General features: G+C 44.3%; 1 protein-coding gene and 1 long non-coding RNA gene across 4 annotated transcripts in view; both read left to right on the plus strand.

The window, feature by feature from the left end:
- The window catches only part of prmt7 (protein arginine methyltransferase 7), a 33,906-nt gene extending 18,067 nt beyond the window's left edge, over window positions 1-15,839 (plus strand). Inside the window, exons 13-17 of one of the 3 annotated variants that reach the window (XM_085937536.1) lie at window positions 426-587; window positions 1,766-1,840; window positions 6,427-6,587; window positions 11,542-11,638; window positions 12,044-15,839. In XM_085937536.1, coding sequence (XP_085793662.1) covers window positions 426-587; window positions 1,766-1,840; window positions 6,427-6,587; window positions 11,542-11,638; window positions 12,044-12,202 — 654 coding nt within the window. In that variant the 3' untranslated portion in view covers window positions 12,203-15,839. The remainder of the gene's footprint in view (window positions 1-425; window positions 588-1,765; window positions 1,841-6,426; window positions 6,588-11,541; window positions 11,639-12,043) is intronic. The other 2 variants (XM_085937537.1, XM_085937535.1) reach the window with 2 other exon arrangements.
- Window positions 15,840-23,605: 7,766 nt separating this feature from the next.
- On the plus strand, window positions 23,606-23,968 carry LOC147042762 (uncharacterized). The gene is made up of 3 exons (XR_015068985.1): window positions 23,606-23,719; window positions 23,826-23,858; window positions 23,946-23,968. It is a non-coding gene; the product is annotated as an uncharacterized LOC147042762 (long non-coding RNA).
- Window positions 23,969-25,398: the final 1,430 nt, after the last annotated feature.

Genomic DNA, 25,398 nt, shown 5'->3' on the forward strand with positions numbered 1-25,398 from the left:
TGTGTGTGTGTGTGTGTGTGTGTGTGTGTGTGTATTGGTTCCCTATGACAGTGTGAATGTGGGTGTGAATGGTGTTCGTCTCTATGTGCCCTGTGACTAACTGACGTTCACGGTGCAGTCTGGCTTCTGCCCAAAGTCACCTGGGAGAGGCTCCAGCATCCTTGGGACCCTGAAGAGGATAACCGGTGCTGAAAATTACTGAATTAATAGCACCTGGCTTCTTTAAAAGGCTGATATTAACTCTTTTAAAGAGTAAAAAATCATAAAAAAGGAAAAAAACATAAAAATGCATGTAAATATATAATATACAACATAAGAAAGGAAGTCAACCTTTTGGTATTGTGGTGAGACGTGCATCCTCTGTGCCTCATTATGTGCAGTAGAAGTATATAAATTACACTGAAGTTAACCTCTCTTCGCTGCAGATCTCACTGCTTATAGGTGAACCATACTTCTGCACAAGCCTGCTACCATGGCACTCTTTGTACTTTTGGTACTGCCGCACCATCCTTGCGGGCCTTCTTCGACCCAATGCCACCATCTTGCCCTGCTCCGCCACTCTTCACATGGTGGTAGTAGAGTTCCAGGTACAGTATGAAAGTTGATCATATTCTCAGTTTTGTATGCTTTTATCTTAATTAGTCATTTGTAAAATTGAGAATGTGGAGAAAAAAACTATGCATATGAACATTAATTTTAACTGGTTCAGAGTGTCCTTCCCCCGGCTACTGCCCGAGGACTGCTGGGATAGGCTCCAGCACGCCCACGACCCCGTGGGGACAAGCGGTACAGAAAATAGATGGATGGGTTCACTGCAGTGTCTTTGAAGAACATGTGTGAGTGAATGAGACAATTGCTGCCAATGACAGCAGTGGTTCGCACTGCCGATAACAGCAATACAGGGCAGAAGAAGGAAGCATGAGAGAAACAGGAGACGGAAAGAAAATGGAAGTTATTTTGGATTATGAAACAGTGAGCAGATCTGGAATAAGATTCAATGTTTTTTTCTTTTTTTTTTTTTTTCTTTTTTTTTTTTTACACCACGATGTGAGCCTGGGGCGGCATGGTGGGGCACTGGTTCGCCTCACAGTTCAGAGAATGCGGATTCGATTCCACCTCCAGCCTTCCCTGTGTTGAGTTTGTATGTTCTCCCCGTGCCTTCGTTGGTTTTCTCCGGGCACTCCGGTTTCCTCCCACATCCGAAAAACATGCTTGGTAGGCTGATTGAGCACTCCAAATTGCCTGGAGGGGTGAAAGTGAGTGCAGATGGTTGTTTGTCTGTGTGCCCATGCTTGGTAGGCTGATTGAGCACTCCAAATTGCCTGTAGGTGTGAAAGTGAGTGCGGCTGGTTGTTCGTCTGTGTAACCTGTGATTGGCTGGCAAGCAGTTCAGGGTCTCCCCCACCTACTGTCCGATGATTGCTGGGATCGGCTCCAGCACCCCCGCGACCCCCGTGCGGACAAGCTGTACACAAAATAGATGGATGGGTATGGGCATGTTGGAGCTATATATATTGCTTATCAGGTATCATGGATCAATTTGAATGTGTCAAAATACTTGAAAAGGTCATGTTGCCTTATGCTGAAGAGGACCTTTATGATTTCATCAATAAATACAAAGGGAGATTTGCAGCCATACATGAAACCAAACCAAACAGCAGCAATGTGGACGTTGGCTGTACTCACATTGGTGTGACACTGTATGAGAATCGATATTTAAAGTGTCACATATTGATGGTGTTATGTCATTTTCCTTGTTTGCTAGGATTTATGGAGGATACGTGCTCTGTGTGTTTCATGTGAGGGATTTGATGTCACGCCTATGGATGAAATGATCCAGGTAAAATGAAATATTTTATTATTACAATTAAGGATCTTCGCTACCACATTTTTTTCCCACCCCATATGTTCGAGTTCTCAACTACTCAGTAATCACCGATACCAAGTAACCGATAATACTAGTGCGTGTAATACATAACACTTCTATTAAACCAATGACAGATGATGTTAAAGGAAGACCTCTTTTGCAAAATAATACTGACAACGCTCTGAGTCTTAGTGTTTGTTCAAAATAAATTGAAGCGCAAACTTAAGTTCAACAGTTACCGCTCAAGCATGATGAGTATGTTGGAAAATAAAGTTGGGCAATAAAACTGGATATTTTATCACAATGTGTTAAATATCAGCCGATATTGATGAGTACCGTTTTTTTGCACCATAAGCCATTTGATGAGTACCGTATTTTTTGCACCATAAGCCATACTTAAAAGCCTTTAATTTTCTCAAGGTGCACCTTTTAATGAGGTGCGTTTTTTGTGTGGACCAAATTCCAAAATCTGTACAGTTGTTTTTGTGTGGCTTACGTATTATACAGGGGTAATATGAAGACCCGATGAATCAATCAGAGGACATTGCGTTTAATGTAGATCGGGGCAAAAAAAACAATCAGAGGACTAGACGTAACATTGATAAATAAATGCTATACTCCGCCGCCATTGATAAATAAATACTATCGTTTGTGTAAAGAAAACAGCATTAAGACCCTCTAAAATGGCATAGACGAGACATGCTTATGAGGCACAATTAGAGCTTTCTGGATAGCAAGGATAATAGCGGAAGAGCTACGTGACAACGAAGAGAAGGAACTTGACATGTTTAATGGCGAATTTGCCCAACTGTTTAATTTGGACTTGGACAGATTTGCATATGAATATCGATTAACCACTATGTGAGTACAGAAGAGTACATGGTTAAACAGTAGAATAATAATACAACCAAACTCACTATCTTGCTCCTGTGACATTTTTTTTGTTTACCGTAAGTCATAGCATGCATGCGCCCCTTAATGCAGTGTGCCCGATGTGTGCGTGAAATCAAAAATAGACCCCGCAATTGAGTCTGTGCCTTTTAACCCAAAGCAAAATACGGTATAGATATTTTTGCCGATTCAATATTAAAAGAAAGAAAATAATATTGATTCAACATAAATTGAAATTCTAAGCATTAATATAAATCTTATATAAACATTCGGTATACTTACAATTTTCATCTTGCAAATTGAATCTAATTGGGCATATTAGAGTATTGCACTGGTTAGCATGTCGCTTCACAGATCAGAGGTGCAGGGATTGATTCCAGCTCCAGCTTTCCTGTGTGTTTGCATGTTCTTCCCGTGCCTGCGTTGATTTTTTCAGAGTGTTGTGGTTTCCTCCCACATTCCCGACATTCATGACAGGCCGAGTGACCACTCCAAATTGTCCGTAGGTGTAAGGGTGAACGGTTGTCTATGTGTACCAGTTCAGTGTGTGACCCACCTTGAGCCCATAATCAGCTGTGAGTTGAGGATAAGCGGTTCAGATAATCCCCTCCGGGATACACCTTATCGTGGTGGAGGGTTTTGCACGCCCCTATGATCCTAGGAGCCATGTTGTCTGGGGCTTCATGCCCCTGGTAGGGTCACCCATGGCAAAAGGGTCCTCGGTGAGGGGCCAGACAAAGCACGCCTCAAAAATAAAATTATATATTATATAAAATATATAAACCTAGTTTTCCCTTGCCTGGACGCGGGTCATCGGGGCCCCCCTCTGGAGCTTGGCCTGGAGGTGGGGCTTGAAGGCAAGCGCCTGGTGGCCGGGCCTTCGCCCATGGGGCCCGGCCGGGCATAGCCCGAACAAAAAATGTGGGTCCCCCTTCCCATGGGCTTTTACCACCTGTGGGAGGGGCTAAAGGGGTCAGGTGCAAAGTGAGCTGGACGGCAGCCAAAGGCGGGGGCCTTGGCGGTCCGATCCCCGGCTGCAGAGGCTGGCTCTAGGGACATGGAGTATCACCTCTCTGGCTGGAAAGGAGCCCGAGCTGGTGTGCGAGGCAGAAAGGTTCCGACTAGACATAGTTGGACTTGCCTCCACACATAGTTTGGGCTCTGGTACAAGCCCTCTCGAGAGGGGCTGGACTCTCTTCCACTCTGGAGTTGCCCACGGTGAAAGGCGTCGAGCAAGTGTGGGCATACTTATTGCCCCCCGGGCACGGGTTCATGTCTATGCACCAAATGGCAGCTCAGAGTACCCACCTTTCTTGGGGTCCCTGGAGGAAGTGCTGGAGAGCGCTCCTTCTGGGGACTCCATCGTTCTACTGGGTGACTTCAATGCTCACATGGGCAATGACAGTGAGACCTGGAAGGGCGTGATTGGGAGGAACCCCCCCCCGATCTGAACCTGAGCGGTGTTCTATTGTTGGACTTCTGTGCTCAACACGGCTTTTCTATAATGAACACCATGTTCAAACATAAGGGTGTCCATGTGTGCACTTGGCACCAGGACACCCTAGGCCGCGGTTAGATGATTGACTTTGTAGTCGTGTCATGGGATTTGCGGCCGCATGTTTTGGACACTCAGGTGAAGAGAGGAGCGGAGCTGTCAACTGATCACCACCTGGTGGTGGGTTGACTCCGATGGTGGGGGAAGATCCTGGTCCGACTTGGCAGACCCAAACGCTCTGTGAGGGTCTGCTGGGAACGTCTGGCAGAATCCCCTGTCAGGAAGAGCTTCAACTCCCACCTCCGGCAGAGCTTTTCTCACGTCCCGGGGGAGGCGAGGGACATTGAGTCCAAGTGGACCATGTTTTGCGCCTCCATTGTTGAGGCAGCCGACCAGAGCTATGGCCGTAAGGTCGTTGGTGCCTGTTGTGGCGGCAATCCCCGAACCCGCTGGTGGACACCGGCAGTAAGGGATGCCGTCAAGCTGAAGGAGTCCTATCAGGCCGTTTTGGCCTGTGGGACTCCAGAGGCAGCTGACAGGTACCAGATAGCCAAGTGGAACGCGGCTTCGGTGGTTGCTGAGGCAAAAACCTGGGTGTGGGAGGAGTTTGGCGAGGCCATGGAGAATGAATTCCGGACGGTTTCGAGGAAATTCTAGTCCACCATCCAGCGTCTCAGGAGGGGGAAGCAGTGCACAGTCAACACTGTTAACATTGATCTCCACTGCTGCTGACCTTGACTCTGGACATCCTGAGTCGGTGGGGAGAGTACTTTGAAGACCTCCTCAATTCCACCGACACGTCTTCCATTGTGGAAGCAGGGCTTGGAGACTCTGAGGCGGACTCTCCAATCTCTGGGGTCGAAGTCACTGAGGTAGTTAAAAAAACTCCTTGGTGGCAGGGCCCCTGGGGTGGATGAGATCCGCTCGGAGTTCTTAAAGGCTCTGGACATTGTGGGGCTGACACGCCTCTACAGCATTGCGTGGACATCGGGGACGGTGCCTCTGGATTGGCAGACTGGGGTGGTGGTTCCTCTCTTTAAGAAGGGAGACCGGAGGGTGTGTTCCATTTAAAGGGGAATCACACTCAGCCTCCCTGGTAAGGTCTATTCAGGGGTGCTGGAGAGGAGGGTCCATCGGAGGTCGAACTTTGGATTCAGGAGGAGCAGCGTGGCCGTGGAACAGTGGACCAGCTCTACACCCTTATTCGGTCGGAAAAAGGTGGAATGCCCTCTCCGGATCGGGGATGAGATCCTACCCCAAGTGGAGGAGTTCAAGTATCTTGGAGTGTTGTTCATGAGTGAGGGTAGCAGGGAGCGCGAGATCGACACACCGATCGGTGCGGCGTCGGCAGCAATGTGGACTCTGTACCGGTCCGTCGTGGTGAAGAGAGAGCTGAGCCAAACAGCAAAGCTCTCGATTTACCGGTTGATCTATGCTCTTACCCTCACCTATGGTCACAAGTTATGGGTCGTGACCGAAAGATTGAGATCCAGGATACAAGCGGCCAAAATGAGTTTCCTCTGCAGGGTGTCCGGGCTCTCCCTTAGAGATAGGGTGAGAAGCTCGGTCATCCGGGACAGACTCGGAGTAGAGCCCCTGCTCCTATACGTTAATCGCATCTCATCAGGATGCCTCCTGGACGCCTCTCTGGGAGGTGTTCCGGGCATGTCCCACCGGTAGGAGATCCCGGGGACGACCCAGGATGCGCTGGAGAGACTATGTCTCTCGGCTGGCCCGGGAACACCTTGGGATCCCCTGGGATAAGCTGGATGAAGTGGCTGGGGAGAGAGAAGCCTGGGAGTCCCTTCTAAAGCTGCTGCCCCCGCGACCCGACCCCAGATAAGTGGAAGAAGACGGATGGATGGATGAATGGTTCAGCCATTTACTTCCTGACAGTATAACAGTCATTACAGTTCGCCTTGGTATCGGTGACTACTATTGACTGCCATCACGAATAACTTATCCAAAATGGCTTAATACTGATACCTGGTATGGTTACTTAATATTCCTAATTACAATCATAGATTTGAAAGGTCTGTAAACTGAAAACTAAGTTGAACAAAACTACGACTTGAGTCATTTTGATCTTGCACTTGTTTCTGCTATGGTCCCAAAAAAGGGATTATTTCCTTTCGTATGGGGTTTAAAATATATATATATTTTGTATTTTCAGAAGTCATTGGATTTTCAGGAGTCTCACGAGGCAGAGCCCCACCCTCTGTGGGAGTATCCATGTCGTGCTTTGACTCAGTCCACAGCTGTCATGACCTTTGACTTCACACACTGTATCCCTCAACAGCCTATCATCAGCCAAGGCGCTCTACCATTCATAAGGTATACATGATATTATGACGAAAGGAATCTTGTTTTTAATTCGCTCAATACAACTGAACAATTTATCGTTTTGAGACCAAAATAGTTCATCTCACATGATGCGATTTCGAGATCATCAAAGCTGTATTTTTAAAAGGCCCATAGTCACCAATCAATAGCATGCTACTGTGGACAGGTCACACTAAACAGCCAAACTGGTTAAAAAATAAAGCTTCTCATCTATGTTACACTGTCACCCATACTCCTGAAAGTCTTTTCTTTTGCAGCCAATTGGTAATACCACTGCTCGGTGCTAAGCTTGCATGCGCTGCCGCAACTCGTACGTAAATCTGTGTATTGCACACAAATTTCCACCATGGTTACAAAACTACCCCACTAACAAGCAGCCCTGACAGGCCACCTCGTCAAGCCACTATAATATTTTCCCCCACCACGATTACAGTACATGTCAACAAAAGATGCAGTAGTAGGTTTGAGGAGCAGGCAGGAAGCACAAAACAGTACAAGTAGAAAAGTTAAATAGATGGTCACTATTATCAATTCCTCTCAAGTGTATTTACACAGCACTTTAAAGTTGTACAAGGGGCAAAATTAATAGAACAAAAACACGGGTAAAATGATTAATTTATGATATGAACAGTAAAAATCAAAAATAGTAAGACCAAAATGAAGATTCAAATGCCGAAGATTACAGTCATCACGCACTACTTTCATTTATCGCAGCCCCAGTACATCGCAGGTTTTTATGAAAACAAATATTGTGGTTATATTCGGTGCATCACGTTTTTTTTGCGGCGTTTCTTGGAACGCGGGGCTTTGTCTGCCCATATGACTTTACAGCACAAGCACACTATTGGCCGTTAGAAGACCAATGGGAGCATGTTGATCTGTATCCTTACCGATGATTGGCTTAGAGCTGTAAGAGCAGCTCCAACCAGGCTTTATCGGAATCTCCTGCTACGCATCCACTCCTCCACTTTGTTTGTGTCAGCAGAATCAGCAGCATCTCTGATTCGCGCTTCGTTTTGTTGTCACAAACGAGGCAAAACAACCAAATGCAACACAGGCTGTTTAATTGGGGAAAGTTTAAAGGAAACAAGGAGGGCTTGAATGCCAGCAGAGAAGGATTACGAGGCAAGCTGACGAGCCGGTCAGCGAGCTCGTGTCATCAAAGCAGAAGGTCATAGCAAGCTATTTGACGGGGGCACGTCAGCCGGTCAGCACGGCAAGCGCAGAGCAGAGCCGTGACACGTTTACACTTTAAAATGTTTAAAAAGGTGTTTAAAATACAATAACGTATTTAAAAGTACAATAGAGTGTATAAAAATGAAATTACTGCTCAAAAAAATTAAAGGAACTGTTTTTTATCAGGGTATGGCATGAATTCAATTACACATTTCTGATAAGGTTTTGGTCAGGTACATGGCAGAGGGGGTTGTTAATCAGCTTCAGCTGCATTGGTGTTGATGGAATTAACAATAGGTGCACCAGAGGGGCAACAACGAGATGGTCCCCAAAACAGGACTGGTTTTGCAGGTGGAGGCCATTTCAAGTTCCTCTCTCTTGATCTTTTTTAACTGTTTTTCCACGTGTTGGCTTTAGGTAGAGTCATTATCACGACTGGGAGCATGAGGCGATTTCTGAGCCCTCCTGAAATTGCGCAGATTGTCCAACTCCTCCAGGATGGCACATCCATGTGTGCTGTTGCAAGAAGATTTGATGTGTCTCCCAGTACAATCTCCAGAGCATGGAGGAAATTCCAGGAGACAGGCAGTTACTCTAGGAGAGCTGGACAGGGCCGTAGACGGTCCCATCAGCAGGACCGATATCTGCTGCTTTGTGCAAGGAGGAACAGGTTGAGCACTGCCCAAGCCCTACAGAATGACCTCCAGTAGGCTACTGATGTGAATGTCCCTCCCCAAACAGTCAGAAAAAGACTTCACAAGGGTGCCCTGTGCTCACTGCTCAGCACCATGTAGCTCGCTTAGCATTTGCCATAGAACACCAGAATTGGCAAGTCTGCCACTGGCGCCCTGTGCTTTTCACAGATGAGAGCAGGTTTACCTTGAGCACCTGTGATAGACGTGAAAGGGTCTGGAGAAGCCAAGGAGAGCCCTATGCTGCCTGCAACATCAATCAGCATGATCGGTTCGGTGGTGGGTCAGTGATGGTCTGGGGAGGCATTTCCATGGAGGGATGAACAGACCTCTACAGGCTAGAGAACGGCAGTCTGACTGCCATGAGCTATCGGGATGAAATCCTTGCACCCATGGTCAGACCCTACGCTGGTGCAGTAGGTCTTGGGTTCCTCCTGATCCACGACAATGCCCGGCCTCATGTGGCAAGAGTATGCAGACAGTATCTGGAGGATGAAGAAATTGACACAATTGAATAGCCCTCACGATCACCTGATCTAAACCCGATAGAACACCTCTGGGACATAATGTTTCAGAAATCTGATGTGTTTTCAAAGTGTTCCTTTAATTTTTTTGAGCAGTGTTTAAAAGTCTTCCTGCGGATGCCCTCGCAATGGTAAACAGCACGTCGCAAGAGTTTATTGAATTAAAAAGCCAAACATTTACTGTTTACAATTGTCAATTTGAACATCTTAAAGTGAAACACCCACAATCACAATCGAATAAAACCGCTAGGAGTTCTTAAAAATGTTTCCTTTGTAAAAAGTAAAAAAATAGGACAAAATGTTCAAGAAAATTCCAATCTAAATATATTCCTGCACTGTACAAAGTTGAAGTTATTGATCACCCAAGCATTTAATTACCATGTTAAAAAAGTGTCATATGTTTTTACCCAGTTGTTGTCCCAGGTGTTAATCGGATCCTCTAGGACAGGGGCGTCAAACTCGTTTTTGTTTTGGGCCGCATCATAGTCATAGTTTCCCTTGGAGGCCCATTATGGCTGTCAACGTCTTCTATATACACATAGGCTACACAACAAACTGATGAATAACTAGTTTTTAAACAAGAGACTAGTGAAAATGGTTCAAATATTTTAAAAACACAAATAATAAAGCTTTCTAGCAACGTCTATTCTTTAAAAATGAAGACAATTTGTAATTTTAGTAATCACACAAAGTTGATGCAAAATGTGTCTTCGCGGGCCACATGCAATGATGTGGTGGGCCGTATCTGGCCCCTGGGCCTTGAGTTTGACAACTATGCTCTAGGACAAGGTCGCTCAAGTATGACCTCTGTAGAAGTGCCAAAATTTTAGTAATCACACAAAGTTGATGCAAAATGTGTCTTCGCGGGCCACATGCAATGATGTGGTGGGCCGTATCTGGCCCCTGGGCCTTGAGTTTGACAACTATGCTCTAGGACAAGGTCGCTCAAGTATGACCTCTGTAGAAGTGCCAAAATTGGCATTCAAAAATTCATCACTCCTCCTGTTCATTTTAAACTATGACTACAATACTTTTTTTTACGTCTTAGTGTGCTCCAAAAAAATAGCTAAATAATAATATGAATATCAGCCCAGTAATGCTGACTCCCATCATCATGAAGTGCTTTGAGCGGCTTGTCATGACACACATCAGATCCGTTGTCCCCCCCCCACCCCCGACCCCTTCCAGTTTGCGTACCGAGCCAAACGGTCCTCTGAGGAGGCAATCTGCTCAACCCTCACCCACCTGGAAAAAAGAGACTCGTATATGAGATTGCTGTTTGTGGACTTCAGTTCTGCATTCAACACCATTGTACCACAGCGACTCATCTGCAAGGGCGACGAGACTCAATACAGGTCGGAGAATGACCTTCTGGCCACGTGGTGCAGGGACAACAACCTCCTGCTGAACGTCAGCAAGACCAAGGAGGTTGTTGTTGACTTCCGGAAGAGTCACAGCCAACACCTGCCACTGACCATCAACGGTGCTGTGGTGGAGAGTGAGCAGCACCAGATTCCTGGGGGTGCACATTAGTGAAGACCTCTCCTGGACCACCAACATTGCATCATTGGCGAAGAAAGCTCAGCGCCGCCTGTACTTCCTGTGGAAACTCAGGCGAGCAGGTGCTCACTAGCCATCATAACCACATTCTACCATGGCACCATTGAGAGCGTCCTCTCCAGTTGTATTGCTGTGTGGGGTGGTAGCTGCACTGAATACAACATGAAGGCCCTGCAGCCCATAGTGAACACGGTAGGATTATTGGTGCTTCACTCCCCTCCCTGAAGGACATTTACACCTCCCATCTCACCCGCAAGGCGACCACGATTGTGTGTGATGTGAGTCACCCCGCTCACACTTTGTTTGATCTGCTGCCCTCTGGGAAGAGGTACAGAAGCCTGTCCTCCCACACCACTAGACTCACCAACAGCTTCATACTCCAGGCTGTTAGGATCCTGAACTCTCTCCCCCCTCGGCTGCATAACGTCCTGACCTTTTGGGCCACGTTGGCTTCCTTGCACTACTCTCGCGCTATGTATGTCTGCTGTATGCACACTTGCTCCATTTTTGCTCCTCTTGTTCATGGATTGATTGATTTATTATTATTTTACATCGCTCTTGTTTATTCATTGTGTGTGCCTTCTTGTTTTTACTTTTTGTGTTGTTTTCTTGGATGTTTTGTAATATGTCTTGTCACCGTGGGATGGTGGGAAATACAATTTCCCTCTCTTTGTGTGTCTTGGCATATGAAGAAATGGACAATAAACCAGACTTTGACTTTGGTGATGTATGAGGTCTGCATTAGAATATCAATATCAAAGTATGGCGTTTTCATATGCGCCCCAAAGTCAGCTAAGATCGGTTCCAGATCACTTGTTAGTAATTAAAAGAAACAGAAATGAAAATTGACTAGTGAATTCCTTAATTCCCATGGAAAATGTCCATAGTTTTCCCCCATCAAGTAAAAGTTCACCAAAATGTTCCTTCCTTTATGGATGAGAAGTAATTCTTTGAAAAAAAAGAAAGTTACTAGTCATGCTCATTCTCTTCCAGAAGTGGCAACTGCCATGGTGTAGCAATGTGGTTGGAGTACCACCTAACCCGGGACATTTCAGTAAGCGTGGGCTTAACTGAACCAATCAGTGAAGAGGTATGTTGCAGGTTAATTTTTTGACTATGCGCTAAATATATAGCCGTGTGCGGGGGGAGTCAATGGACCACCACTTTTTCTTTAATTTCTTGTTCATTTTGATGTCTGGTGTCACAAACAGTGTTATCAAGTGACTGACATAAAAAACAGAATGGCTAAAAGCACCTGTTTTAGCAATACATTGCCAGGCTACTAATGTAAGAACTTAGCAAGTGATTTCGATCATTGTCGAGAAAATCTTCGGAAAATATCTCTATCAGCCTTTAAATTCAATTGTCATGAGCTGTTTTTGTTTTCTTTGATCTATTTTATTTTACAAGGCATTTAAAATGAACATTTTAGGGTCTGTTATTTTTCCATCACTGGATGTTGGAAAATTTAACTGTTGAGTGTCATCTGTTGCAGGGCCACTGTGAGTGGAGTCGCCATAGTAAACAAGGAGTATATTTCTTCAGATCGGGATCGGAGAATTCTGCCAATGACAGAGCTGCTTTCTTTTACAACTTTATCTTTGAGCCCAGTTCAGGAGACATCAAGATGGAATTCAATTACAAGTCTCATTGATATGGTTGAATTAAAAACTTTTTACAATTATGTATTAGTTCACATGGAATAAATTGGTTGTTGTGTCGACTCTGAAGTGTATTAATCATTAAAGGAATATAAGCGGCAGAGGTGGGCGTTACGTCAGGACTGATCTTTTCCCTTTTGGTAATTTATAGCTCGTCCACACAACTCAACATAATTTGCACAAATGAATGAACAGAACTTTGACTCGTTTTTCCTTAGATAAAAGTATTCCTGCCACACCAAGAAAACAAAACAAGTTCAATATCACACCACGTCACACACCAACTCCTACTGGAGTTCATTAGCAGCTACTATGTAATTACACTTCTATTATATTATTAAAACAAAACAAAACAAAGCCAAGTATTATTTAGATGCATACTTTGCTATGCCAGCGACCTTCACTAGAAGAAATGCTTTGTTTTATTCTTCCAAACGCAGAAGCCAAGCTTACATTTTAATGAGTAATACAGCATGTTATAATGAGAAAATTATCACATGATACTGTGACATTGAAGTTTTTTTGGCATGGTGTGTTAGGGTTTATGAACTATCTTGATTGTATGATTATGTTGAGATGTAGACTAGATTGATGAACTTTGTTTGAACCTTTTACCTTTCCTTGACCCTGAAAAGTTTAACCATTCAGTTGTTGAGACTTTCCAAATGGTGTCGAAACATCCTTGTTTAGATGCTCCACTAGGTTTTATTTCCACGACCTCGTAAAACAATAAACTGGGACCCTCTGCACTGGTTGACCATTTGCTTTGGTGACCACCAACTGGGACCCTCTGCACTGGTTAACCATTTGCTGAGGTGACCACCACACATGTCAAATCTCACCCCCACCCTTCTCTCAATAAATACTCTCTTGCATGAATCCAACGGCAGACTTTGTTCGAACATTGCTGTACCTACAGTAACGAACAAACTCTCCACTTGCAAGTGTTCAAAGGGCATACTGTCTCCCGTGTGGTTCTTGCAAAATAAGTTGGACTCAGAACATCCCTAACATTTTGGTGCCGTGACCCGGATTCCAACATACCCACTGCTGATCGACGGAGGACGACGTGCTGCATTGTCGACAAGCCAGCGTCCATTAGGAGGACCTGGTAAAGAAAAGACCTGGAAAGAAAATTCTTCGCTGGGCCAGCATCTTAGGTCTGCCTTCGTCTGACAACAGTGGATTGACGGGATCCGGCAGTGCAACGAACCAGGGGACAAGTTAGTTAAAGCCCTAAAATGGTGTTGTTGTGAAACGCGTAAAAAGTTAAAGGTGCACAAGATATACGGCTTTGGTTTGTCCGGGGTATGAGATATACGGCTTTGGTTTGTCCGAGCTATGAGGTTTACGGTTTGGTTTGTCCAGGCTAAGAAACAGCTGGGGTTCTAGTCCCAGTGGAAGGAACAGGCTAAGAAAAAGCAGAGCTTCTTTTTCTTAATTGAAGAAGGGCGTAGATTCTTTTTTTGGTCTGTTTTTCCAAGCTGTTTGCATGAAAGTTGTGTGGTTGAGAGTGTGACTGGTAGGATAAATTGACAAAAAAACAGTACTAGCAAAAACCAACGGTAATAACACAGGCTAGTAATTTTGTTGAAGCGTAAATTTAATCCTGCATTGAGGATCCTCAAAAAAGAAAAACAAAAATTGAAAAAAAATGGCAATAGTCTAAAAATACCAAGTTAAGATGGGAAATAAAAACGGTAAATCTCTAGCTCTTGAAGGTGATGAGAAGTACATGGCAAGTAGATTTCTTAATTGTATGCGATACATGCCACAGTGGAAGAAAAAGTATGGAGTAGAAGGGAAGTTGAAATGTGGAAGAAGTGATAGAGGTTTTGGAGGAGTGTGGCTAGGAAGACAAAAGGGATTGAGAAAAAAAAGAAAAGAGAGAGAATTGCAATGTGCTAGAGTGTGGTTGAAAACTTCACAAGAGCTAAGAGAACAAATTCAAAAGACCAAAAATGGAAAGATGAAAAGTGATGAGGTCACAAGTGTTTGTCAGACCAGAACACAATAAGGCCCCAGTGTGCAGGCGCAAGGCCGCATCTCAAGGCGCGGCTCAAGCAGAGGGGCAAAAGGAGCTTCCGCTCCTATGCAAATCAGGTATCCAAATTTAAAAGACCTGAAGCCTTCCCCATACGACAGCAAAACATGTCATTCTTTTAGGTTATTAGAACTCCTGTACATACAAGACGTATGACAATGCTGATTGTATGCCCAACGACAATTGACAAGGGGTCCAAGTGGTAAAGAAATACAACTTGTTTCTAAAAGATAAATTGAAAAATTAGAATGTGCTGTCCTCGCGTGCGTGGGTGGGACCAGCTTCATGATCGACCGCAAGAAATGGCCAGCTTGTGACAAATCATTGATGCCAGGTCCCCTCCCCTCGCACCGAGAGCTGTGCATGTGTGTGCATATTTGTCAAACTGATAAAATTGGCTAAACCTGTGTACAAAGAAATTTGTTAGACTGTGGTCTATCCAATTTGCACCGCCAAACAGAAACAATTTTGAAGAATAAAAATAAACAAATAAAAAAAAAAAAAAAGAGAGGAAAAGAAAGAAATCTGTTTGTAGACAGAAAACTGGTTTACACTAGTGCTCATTAGTGTCTCACCCTGATGACAAATTCGAAAGACAGAGAAAACATGTTTTCTGGAAATGGATGAAGCAAAATTGTGGATTTCACACACTGCAAAACTAAATTTGAAAAAAATAATTGATTAGTTGTGTTGTAAGAGTGTACAAACTTCTATATTTTAGTTAAATCTGAGAGATTGAGTTGGTTAATTAAAAAAAAAAATCTGATTAATTCGCAAGCTGTTTTTTTTGTGTGTTGAGTTTTTTTGGATTGGTGAATTGTTCTATCGGAAACATTAGGAATAATTACGAAAGGGATTGTGTTGAGAATGGTATATGAATGTTGTGTGGAGGACTTGGATAACTTGAGACCAATGTGATGAAAAAACTCCTCTTTGGTGACTGTGTGTGAGATGCAAATGAGCAGGGACGAATGATTTCCTGAATGAAAGGAAAATATAGGTTGAATGGTTGAGGTTGTTGGAGACTACTATGGGAGATTAGTAGAGCAACTTTGACGAAAGAGTGATTTTGTGCAAGTTAAAAGCTAAGAAAACAAAAACAAAAAACCCAAAGAAAAGTTGTTGCTAATTACTAACGAAGTTATGAGGAAGTGGTGTGGGTGTTTAGAAGGGCACGCGCTTATGCGCTTCCCTGGCTCATCAACATTTGTTTGACTGATCAAAGGAACCATTTGCTACAGGACTTAACATCCAAATCTAACCGGGATCAGAGAATCTCCTTTAAACCAGGAGGCAATAAATGGGACAGCCCCTGTCATAAATGGTTTTTTGTCAGGAGGAATCTTTAGGAAGTGCTTGGATTCTCCTTGCAAGACTCCTGTTTTTCCAGTCCAAATGGCCAATAAAATTGATTGGCGAATGATACAAGATTTCTGAGTAGTAAATGAAGCAGCACCTAATGTGCCTGACCCACACACGCTTCTAAACACTTTTTAAGGCAGCAGCAATTGCGACACATGGGCCTTGCCATGTGACGACAGGAGGGATGTGGTCCATCACACATCAACAATTCACTACCTTTGGTTTAGATGCTTACTTAAATTTTTTTGTAAAGCATGTCTTGTTTGTGTGAAACATAATCCAAGAGGAAACATGAGAGGCTCTTTTCCAAAACCGTCTTACCCATTCCAAATCATGCACATGGATTTTATTGAACTCACACAAAGTGGACCTCACAAATACTGTCTAGTGATGATTGATGCATTTTCCAAATGGGTTGAAATAGTTCCATCTAAACGAGCAGATGCCTTAACAGTGGCAAAAGCCATTTGCAAAACCGTCATACTGGTTCATGGCATCCCGCAGATCATTTACAGTGACAATGGTCCACACTTTGTGAACCAAGTTGTACAAAACATGGCTGTACACCTTGGGATAACGTTAAAAAACCACTGTGCTTGGCACCCATCCAGTGCAGGCCTGGTTGAACGAGCAAACGCTACTATCAAAAGCAGGTTGAAAAAATGCATGGAATCAACAGGCAGAGCCTGGCCGGAGTGCCTAGACTTGGTGAAACTCTATATGAGAATCACCCCCAATTCAGAAGGGCTAACGCCTTTTGAAATTATACATGGGATACCATATAGACTACCTGTGTTCCCTACAGATTTGCAAAAAACAGATGAAGAACAGACCTTGGCAGATTACATGATCAGAATGCTCAAAATGAAAGATGTGTTAAATGCAAATTTACTGCCGCCTGGTCTTCCTTCCCCACAGGTTGACAACCTCATCAAGCCAGGAGACTGGGTCTACATCAAGGTCATCAAAAGAAAGAACTGGGCCAGCCCGCGGTGGGAGGGACCATTCCAAGTCTGGCTGACTACCCCCACTGCAGTAAAGATTGCTGAACGGCCCAGCTGGATTCACCTCAGCCACTGCAAGTTGCAGAGAGTGCTGGACCCCTCATTCGGAGTGGTGGGGAAGTCCGACTTCAAAGGGGTTTCATCGGTTAGGGTGGAACGTCTCATTGTTGGTGAAGAATCCAGCGATCCCCACTCCGCTAGGCGAGGAGATGTCCCGGTGTCTCTGCCATCCTAGTAGCAACGGAATTCCATATGCCAGGTGGATTCTATGCTGCGCTGTGGTTGGAGTGTGCTATGGTTTGTGGGCTCATCTGAATGGACCAATGGACAGTGTCATTCGTGGAAGAAGATGGTCACATGATGAGAATTTTGAGGACTGGTCATGGGACCCCAGAAACCCATACAAAACCTACACTTGGTACCGGTGTGTAAAGTTCACTGTGAGAGCTCACACACAGGAGGAATGCTATGTGTGTGTTCCAAACTCCCCCCCTTCCTCTACAAAAGTTTACCTGGAGGCCAGAACAATGACTGTCACTGAAGCAAATGCATGGCCTTTGTGGGAGGGGTTTGGATTTCAGCACCATGCTGTCACAGTCAGTGATGCTACCCCTACCGCCCTGGACTCACAGAAAAGAACCTGTGATCGAATTCTTTTGGATTAATGTCAACGCCATTGTTAAAGGACGAACATTGCTGCAAGTGGCCTACACAGAGAGACCAGCTGGAGTGAACTACACATGTTACATCCAAGGAAACGAGACCCACAAATGCATCAACGACGACTGCTCTCCAGGAGGAAACTAGATGGGAGCTTTGGACATCACCGCTGAGTGTCAGGATAAGAGAGCCATTTTGAGTGGTGAAGGATCTCCCACCGATATGGCTGCACCATCAAACGGGACCTACTTCATACAGAATGGGTGGTGGCTTTGTGGTCACAAGGTTTATCCGATGCTGCCCGCCAACTGGACAGGAGTGTGTGCACCAGTGTGGGTGACAGACCACACCTACAGAATACAACATCATCAGTTGACGACAGCACGCAACTCTTCTGGACGTCGACGCAGGGCTGTTGTGACCTTTGACTCTCATGATCCTGTCTGGGGTCAGTGATGGACAAAACAGAGCGATTCGGGTTATGGACCAAATGGTCTCGCAAAACAGGCTGGTTCTGGACTTGATGACTGCAACACGACGGTTCCAGCAAGGAAGCAGATCCACCATCGACAGCGTCCCCGCCCCCAATTCAAATAGAGGCAGAATAATCCTCTTCCCCCTTGGTGGCCAGGTAGTCTACCCTGGCCACTGAAGACTGAAGACGACAACCGCGCGGCAGACTGTTGGAATAATCTCGGGGGAAGCCTTGGCCTGCCAGACCAGGAGGCCTTATATTTTACGAGTTTACGACTCTCCTTTAAACTAAATACTTTGTATTTGGTTTAAAGAAAGTCTATTGATCCCCGTCAGCTTTATGGTTCCTTCCTGTCCTTTTGTGTTTGTTTTGTAAGAAGTCTTCAATGACAATGAGCAGGTCTTCTTTGCTTGCGAGATGTTCTTTGTTTAGGGACTTCATTCCTTTTAGTTAACTGTAGCTTTGATTCATAGATTGTAGATGATAGAAACTGGATATATACAGTTTGAAGTAGTCACATTAAAGTTATCCCATATTTACTCAATGTTTGTTTAAGGAACTGTATACCAGTTACCTTACATTTACTTAATATGTGTTGAAATGTTTAAGTAGGGCTAGATATTATTATTATTATTATGTGTTGTGTTAGTTTACTAAGAAGATAAACTTAGCAAGGGTTTAGTTGCATTGTTCCACAGGTAAGCGACATTCAACGTGCTTCAAGTTATCTGATCACAGTCGAGGAGGAGTCGGCCACTCATGGAGAGGACAACTGGTTGGGGGAAGAAAGCAGACTCTGCAGTCCCAATGCGGGGGTCGAGGGCCGACAAGTGCTAGGTCACACTACACTACATTCCTTAGCTAATCAGCGTTGCTACAACCACTATCTCCCCTCCCTTTAGTGTAGCAACGCCTCTGTAACCAGGGCAACCAAGACATTAAAAAGAGGAGCACGTGGAGGAGGAACTCAGAACTGGTGGAGATTGTAACTGAGCTTCCTTTCTCTATCGTTCTCCTCGCGAGTAAACTCATCCTGGTTGTCTTCTCCTCTTCGTTCCAGCATGTGATTTAATGTCTGATCATATTTAGACCCAACACAGACACTTCCAGGTTCTCCCCCGACGAAGCAGTGCTGCAGAGGGGGTGAGAATTGTGCTCACCCTCCAACAGTGGGCGTGCCAAGCCCCCGACGGCTGAACAATCACGAGCAATTTTTGTCTTGACTGTTGTTATTGGTAACATTCTGGTCGCCTAAGGCAGAGGGACCGTGTGAGACTTTTCCTGCATTATAACATCTTGCCGCAGGTTTTTCACTCACACACTAAAATTGATCTACGTAGATTGCGATGATGCTGTTTAGCCGTACATGTCTTACAGAAACTTAATGATTTGGCCATTGAAAATGCTTCGCAAGTGATGGGTACAATGATATGCTGTTTCTGTGTTTTTTGTTTTTTTTTATTGTTTTTCTTGACAACATCATATGATAAACAGGAGGGATATGTTAGGGTTGAATAGATTAGGTTGATCATATTATGTTGGAATGTAATCAGTAATAATTAACCTAAGCTTGTCCTGTCTTAACAAAGTAGTAGAACAAAGTGCTAAGATCCTTTGCACTGATTGACCAACTGTAGAAGACGCAATCAGTGCCAGCTCAGTGGCCTAGTAGTAGAGTGTCCGCCCTGAGACTGGAAGGTTGTGGGTTCAAACCCCGGCCGGGTCATACCAAAGACTATAAAAATGGAACCCATTGCCTCCCTGCTTGGCACTCAGCATTAAGGGTTGGAATTGGGGGGTTAGATCACCAAATGATTCCCGAGCGCGGCGCCGCTGCTGCTCACTGCTCCCCTCTCCCCCAGGGGATGGATCAAAATCACATGGGGATGGGTTAAATGCAGAGGACAGAGCCCTTTGAGATTGCTTGTGATTTAGGGCTATATAAAAACTTGACTTGACTTGACTTGACTAAGATCCTTTGCACTGATTGACCAACTGTAGAAGACGCAATCAAAGTTGTTCTGTCTACTCAACATCGTAAAACAACCCCTGCTATGATGTGATCAGAGGCCAGGGGTTTCACCCCCACCTTGGCCACCACACATGTAAATTGTCACCCCCACCTTGCATGAATCCAACGGCAGACTTTGTTCGGACATTGCTGTAGCTACAGTAACGAACAAATTCTCCACTTGCAAGTGTTCAAAGGGCATACTGTCTCCCATGTGGTTCTTGCAAAATAAGTTAGAGTCGGAACATCCCTAACAGTTTAGATGGAACTATTTCAACCCATTTGGAAAATGCATCAATCATCACTAGGCAGTATTTGTGAGGTCCACTTTGTGTGAGTTCAATAAAATCCATGTGCATGATTTGGAATGGGTAAGACGGTTTTGGAAAGGAGCCTCTCTTAGGTCTCATGTTTCCTTGTGGATTATGTTTCACACAAACAGGACATGCTTTACAAAAAAAATTTAAGTAAGCATCTAAACCAAAGGTAGTGAATTGTTGATGTATGATGGACCTCATCCCTCCTGTTGACACATGGCAAGGCCCATGTGTCGCAATTGCTGCTGCCTTAAAAAGTGATTTTGGTAAAACAGGTTTGTCATTGATGCGGTGGATTTTATCTGTATCCACAACTGCACCTTTTGTCGTCCACATTCGTTTTTCCACCATTGGAGCATTGCCCTGCATGTCTGTCAGTATAGTTTTATCTATGAGTTGCGTGTCCTCTGAATCTATTAAAAAAACTTAATGGCCATGTTTCCCCGCTGGTGCTTCTTTAGCGATTTTGTCTGCAAATCTGTTTCCATTTGAGACTTCATCTGTGCCTGTGGTGTGAGCAGCACATTTACACACAGCAAGTTTAGCAGGTAAACGGATGGCCTGCAACAAGTCTTTTAACAAGGAGGCATGGGTAACCGGCTTACCGGTTGATGTTGTCATCCCCCTGCGCTCCCATTGTTTTGCAAAATAGAACAGAGTAGAAAACGCATACTGACTGTCTGTGTATACAGTGACTTCCTTATTTTTTGCTAATTGACAAGCTCTTGTCAGTGCAATCAGCTCAGCAGCCTGCGCTGACCGATTGTATGGAAGCTTCTCTGCTTCAATAATCTGGTTCGGCAACCTCACAATTGCAAAACCACTTTGATTGTTCCCTTTAGGATCCTTTGAACATGATCCATCCACAAACCACTTTTCCCCTTTATCAAGTGGAGTGTCACTTAAATCTTGTCTGGGTAGCTGTAGATGTTCTGTAGCATCTAAACAATTATGTGGGGTTCCATCCCCTGGCAACGGGATCAATGTTGCTGGATTTAGGACTGTGCACCTTTTTATCACAATATGCGGTTGTGACAGAAGTGTAGCAGTGTAGGATAGGTGTCTGGCGGGTGACAAAAAGTTCATTTTGCTTTGCAGTAGCAACACATCTACAGCATGTGGAACCAGCAAGTCCATTTTGTGGAAAAGGACCACATCTGCGGATAGTGTCACTGCAAGCGCTGCTGCGCATACTGCTTGGACACAGTCTGGTAATGATTGAGCCACTGGATCCATTTTTTTTTAATAAAATGCAATTGGTCTTAGTTTACTGCCATGACTTTGCAGCAACACTGAGGTCATAAAACCATTCCTGCAGTCTACCGTTTGCACAAAGGTTTTATTGTAGTCTGGTAAGATAAGGGTTGTAGTTTCCATCAGAGCCTGTTTAAGTACTACAAAAGCATCTTCCGCTACTGGTGTCCATATTATTTTTTCTGTCATTGCCATGGGGACTCCATGCACAATATTCAGCAGTGGTTGCGTCTTTTCTGCATAATGTGGGATCCATGCATGTAATTGCAGAGTAATGCAGAAATTGCAGAGCCCCAAAAATGACATCATTTGTTTTTTTGTCTCAGGTTTTGGTGCATCTGCAATGATTTGTTTTCTGTTTTTTTGTATCTGTCTTCCAGCAGCTGACAACGTGTGACCTAAATAGTTCACTTCCTGTTTGACCCATTGTAGTTTATTTTTTGCTTACTTTATTCCCTGTTTTACAGAGATAGTGTAACAAAGCTAAGGAGTCTTCCTTGCAAGCAGCTTCAGTTTCAGAGGCTATCAAGAGATCATCTACATAAACTAGAAGTTGGCTTTTGTTTGAAATTTGAAAATCAGCCAAACATGCCATGATAGCTTGAATGAAAATAGTTGGACTATCAGCAAATCCCTGTGGCAATCTGGTGTACGTATAACTTTGTCCTTTAAAGGTAAACGCAAACCAAAACTGTGAGTCTGGGTGGATTGGCACTGAGAAAAATGCATTGCTAAGATCAATTACTGTGAAAAACTTCTGGTTGGGTTTCAAAGTGTTCAGAAGTGTGTGCGGGTCAGGCACATTAGGTGCTCTTGTTTGTATTGCCTCATTTACTGCTCGTAAATCTTGTATCATTCGCCAATCAATCTTGTTGGCCTTTTGGACTGGAAAAATACGAGTGTTGCAAGAAGAATCTGAGCACTTCCTAATAATTCCTCCTGACAAAAGATCATTTATAACAGGGGCAATCCCATTTATAGCCTCCTGTTTTAAAGGATATTGCTTAACTCTTGGACGCCACTCTGATCTTGGTTTGATCTGTACCGGGGGAATGGACTTTAAAAGTCCTACATCAGATGGGCCCTTTGTCCATAGCTCTTCAGGAAGCTCAGCCAATTCCCTCTCCTCCATCTCAGTCAAACAAACATTAACTAGTCAGGGAAGCGCATAAGCGCATGCCCTTCCATGAGCCACTTCACACACTGTTTGCTTCCACATGTCACAACTGGTACTGTAGCTCCACCCATCACCTTTGTCCTCATAATCAGTGATAGATTCGGCAAGTTTAATTCGGCAACCCACATCTGCCCATGTTATACTGTGAGGTTTAAACAATGAAATGTGGGAGAGAGAGAGAGACAAGGTGGCTTCCTTTGATGTCTATTGTTATGCAAATGTAGCAGGTGTTTATGCTAATGAGTATGGCATCCTTGTGTGACATCCGGTCAGGTGTCACATCCTGATTTGGCATCCTTATGTGACATCCGGTCAGGTGTCGCATCCTGTGTCAGGTGTCACATCCTGATTTGGCATCCTTTTGTGACATCCGGTCAGGTGTTCTATCCAGGTGTCACATCGTGTTGTGACATCCTCTGATGTCAGACAGAAAGGCGCCATCTCGTGGGGTCAGGTGTTACATGATGATACTCGTCCCATCCTGGGTCAGGTGTTACATGGTGATGCTCGTCCCATCCGGTCAGGTGTTCTATCCTGGTGTCAGACAGAGAGGCGTCATCTCGTGCGTCAGACAGAAAGGCGCCATCTTGGCTGGCCAAGATGGCGTCTTCCTGGTTGTCGCGGGGGGAGATGGCCCTATTGGTTATCGCGACCGGCGGCATGTCTGGGCATGTATTTTTTACTTTACCAAGCTCTTTTAGCTATTTTAGCTATTGCCATATTGGTCATGGTTAATATTACGCTGGTGTACATTCTAAACATGCTAATGTGTTTGATGGCCTGGTGGTGCATGTATTGGGGGGTATCACCAGTCAATGTGTAAATTGATGAAAGCGGATGAAGACAAACTGTCTTCACTTTACCAGAGTGTTTTCGCATCACATATGATGTGTAAATGGATGAAGGTGGATGAAGACGAGCCGTCTCCGTTTTACCAGAGTGTTTTTGCATCACATAACCTCGGAGGTGTGACATTTCCCCCCAGCCAAGTTTGAAGGGTTGATGAAGACAACCCCTCCACCAATCATTAGCTTTAGCAGAGTGTTTTCGCATCACATGACCCCGGGGGGTGTGCTCTTTTCCGCCCCCCAAGTTTGAAGTTAGTTTGGGGCAGACAACCATCAATCATTTGAGAGAGCAGACCGGCGCAGAAGCTCTGAGCAGCTGAGTCGGAGAGTGCTGAATACTGTACCGAGATGGTTAAAGGTGAGTGTTGCTAGTTTTTTATCAATATATTAATACATTAAGCTTATTATCAGGCACTAAGGTTATTTGTAAAAACATGATGTAATGTTTATGTATTGTGTCATAGATATCATCGTTTATGCTGATGTTCATGATCCTCGTAAGTAAATGATTTATGAGTTTATTTACATGAATATATTACTCTTATTTTTTCTACTTTATAATACTTTTTTTCATTCACCTACAGCCCCATTCAACGATGATCTTAGCGGGGGTTTTCTTACACAATCAGACTACGGTGAGTGAATGTGGTATTCATCTAGGGTTGTTAATATAAATGCTACTGGTTTAAGATTTATTTTATGTATGTACCAGACCTCATAGCCGCCGCTGAAGAGGATATCAGAAAAAACGGGCTGCCGACAGAAGCTGATTCAGAAACAGCGCAGGCATTAGCAGACATCTCTCAACGGTGTTTCAAAATACCTGAGCCGCAGGAGTCAAGCGCACCAGAGTCACGTGCTAGCATTGGGCCTTGTGCAGACCGGCAAAAGGTGGAGCCGGAAGCGTTGACTGACACAGAATTGGCGGATGCTTTAAGTGCATACGAAGGTGTGAACCACCCTCACGAATCGACAAACAAAGTTAAAGGTATACTTTTTTATATGTTATCATTCGACTAACTATTTTTTGCTATTATAGCTGTTTTACTGATTTTAAATATCTACCCTCCAGCCAAACGCCGTTTCACGAGTCGTGGGGTTCAAAAGGAAAGGAGGAGGAGGAGCCGTTGGGCCGCCATCTACAACGCGAGCCGTCAGACCAACAGCGCGCGAGAGTCGGCACGCGAGGGTCATCACCATAACAATAGAAGACGAGAGTGTGGTGGTAACTGCATTTACAAAAGTCGACTCCAAGAGTCTTTTAGGGTTATACGAATCCTGACGAAATTGGCTGAATCAACTTAGATCACTGTTTGTACTATTTCTGTTGTGTTTTTTTTTTTAAAGAAATATAATGGAGCGTTGTAACCTGTCGTCAACAGAGTCAGATTTCCTAACAAGCATGAATGAAATAGATTTGCAACCATGTTCTGAAACGGGTACAAACCAAAGAAGTAACGCATCTGAGTTAGATTTGCTTAGCGTTAACAATGATATTGATTTGCTATCGGCTGATGCGTCTGACGATCATGTGTCAGATCTGCTCTTGGTTCTCAACAATATGAATGCTGCTGTGTCGGGGGGTGAGAGCCCCCTAACCCCCGATATGCTTACACATTTACAAACTGCCGTAGATAATTTGAACAATCAAAGTTTGAATGAAGGTAGACAGAGTCCTACACCGATCCCGCCACAATTGGTAGAAATTATAGAGGAATTAAACAACCATGCTAATGATAACAACGGCCGTATCAGTCCTGATATTCCTATACACCTGCTAACTATGATCAGAAATCAAAATACACAGCCTGTGGTTGACCAGTTGCCCGTTAATCCTGTTGACCCTCTTCCATCTGCTATCGAAGTCGACACACCAACATTTCAACACATGCCTCACCAACCTAGCAACTGTTCTGTAATAATTGATCATCAAATAGATGCTATCGATGCCGACACATCAACATTTCAACACATGCCTCACCAACCTAGCAACTGTTCTGTAATAAACGAGCATCAGATTGATGCTATTGATGCTAA

This window comes from Syngnathus leptorhynchus, chromosome 18 (genome assembly GCF_054491065.1).
Source record: "Syngnathus leptorhynchus isolate UIUO chromosome 18, UIUO_Slep, whole genome shotgun sequence".
NCBI classification, from domain to species: domain Eukaryota; kingdom Metazoa; phylum Chordata; class Actinopteri; order Syngnathiformes; family Syngnathidae; genus Syngnathus; species Syngnathus leptorhynchus.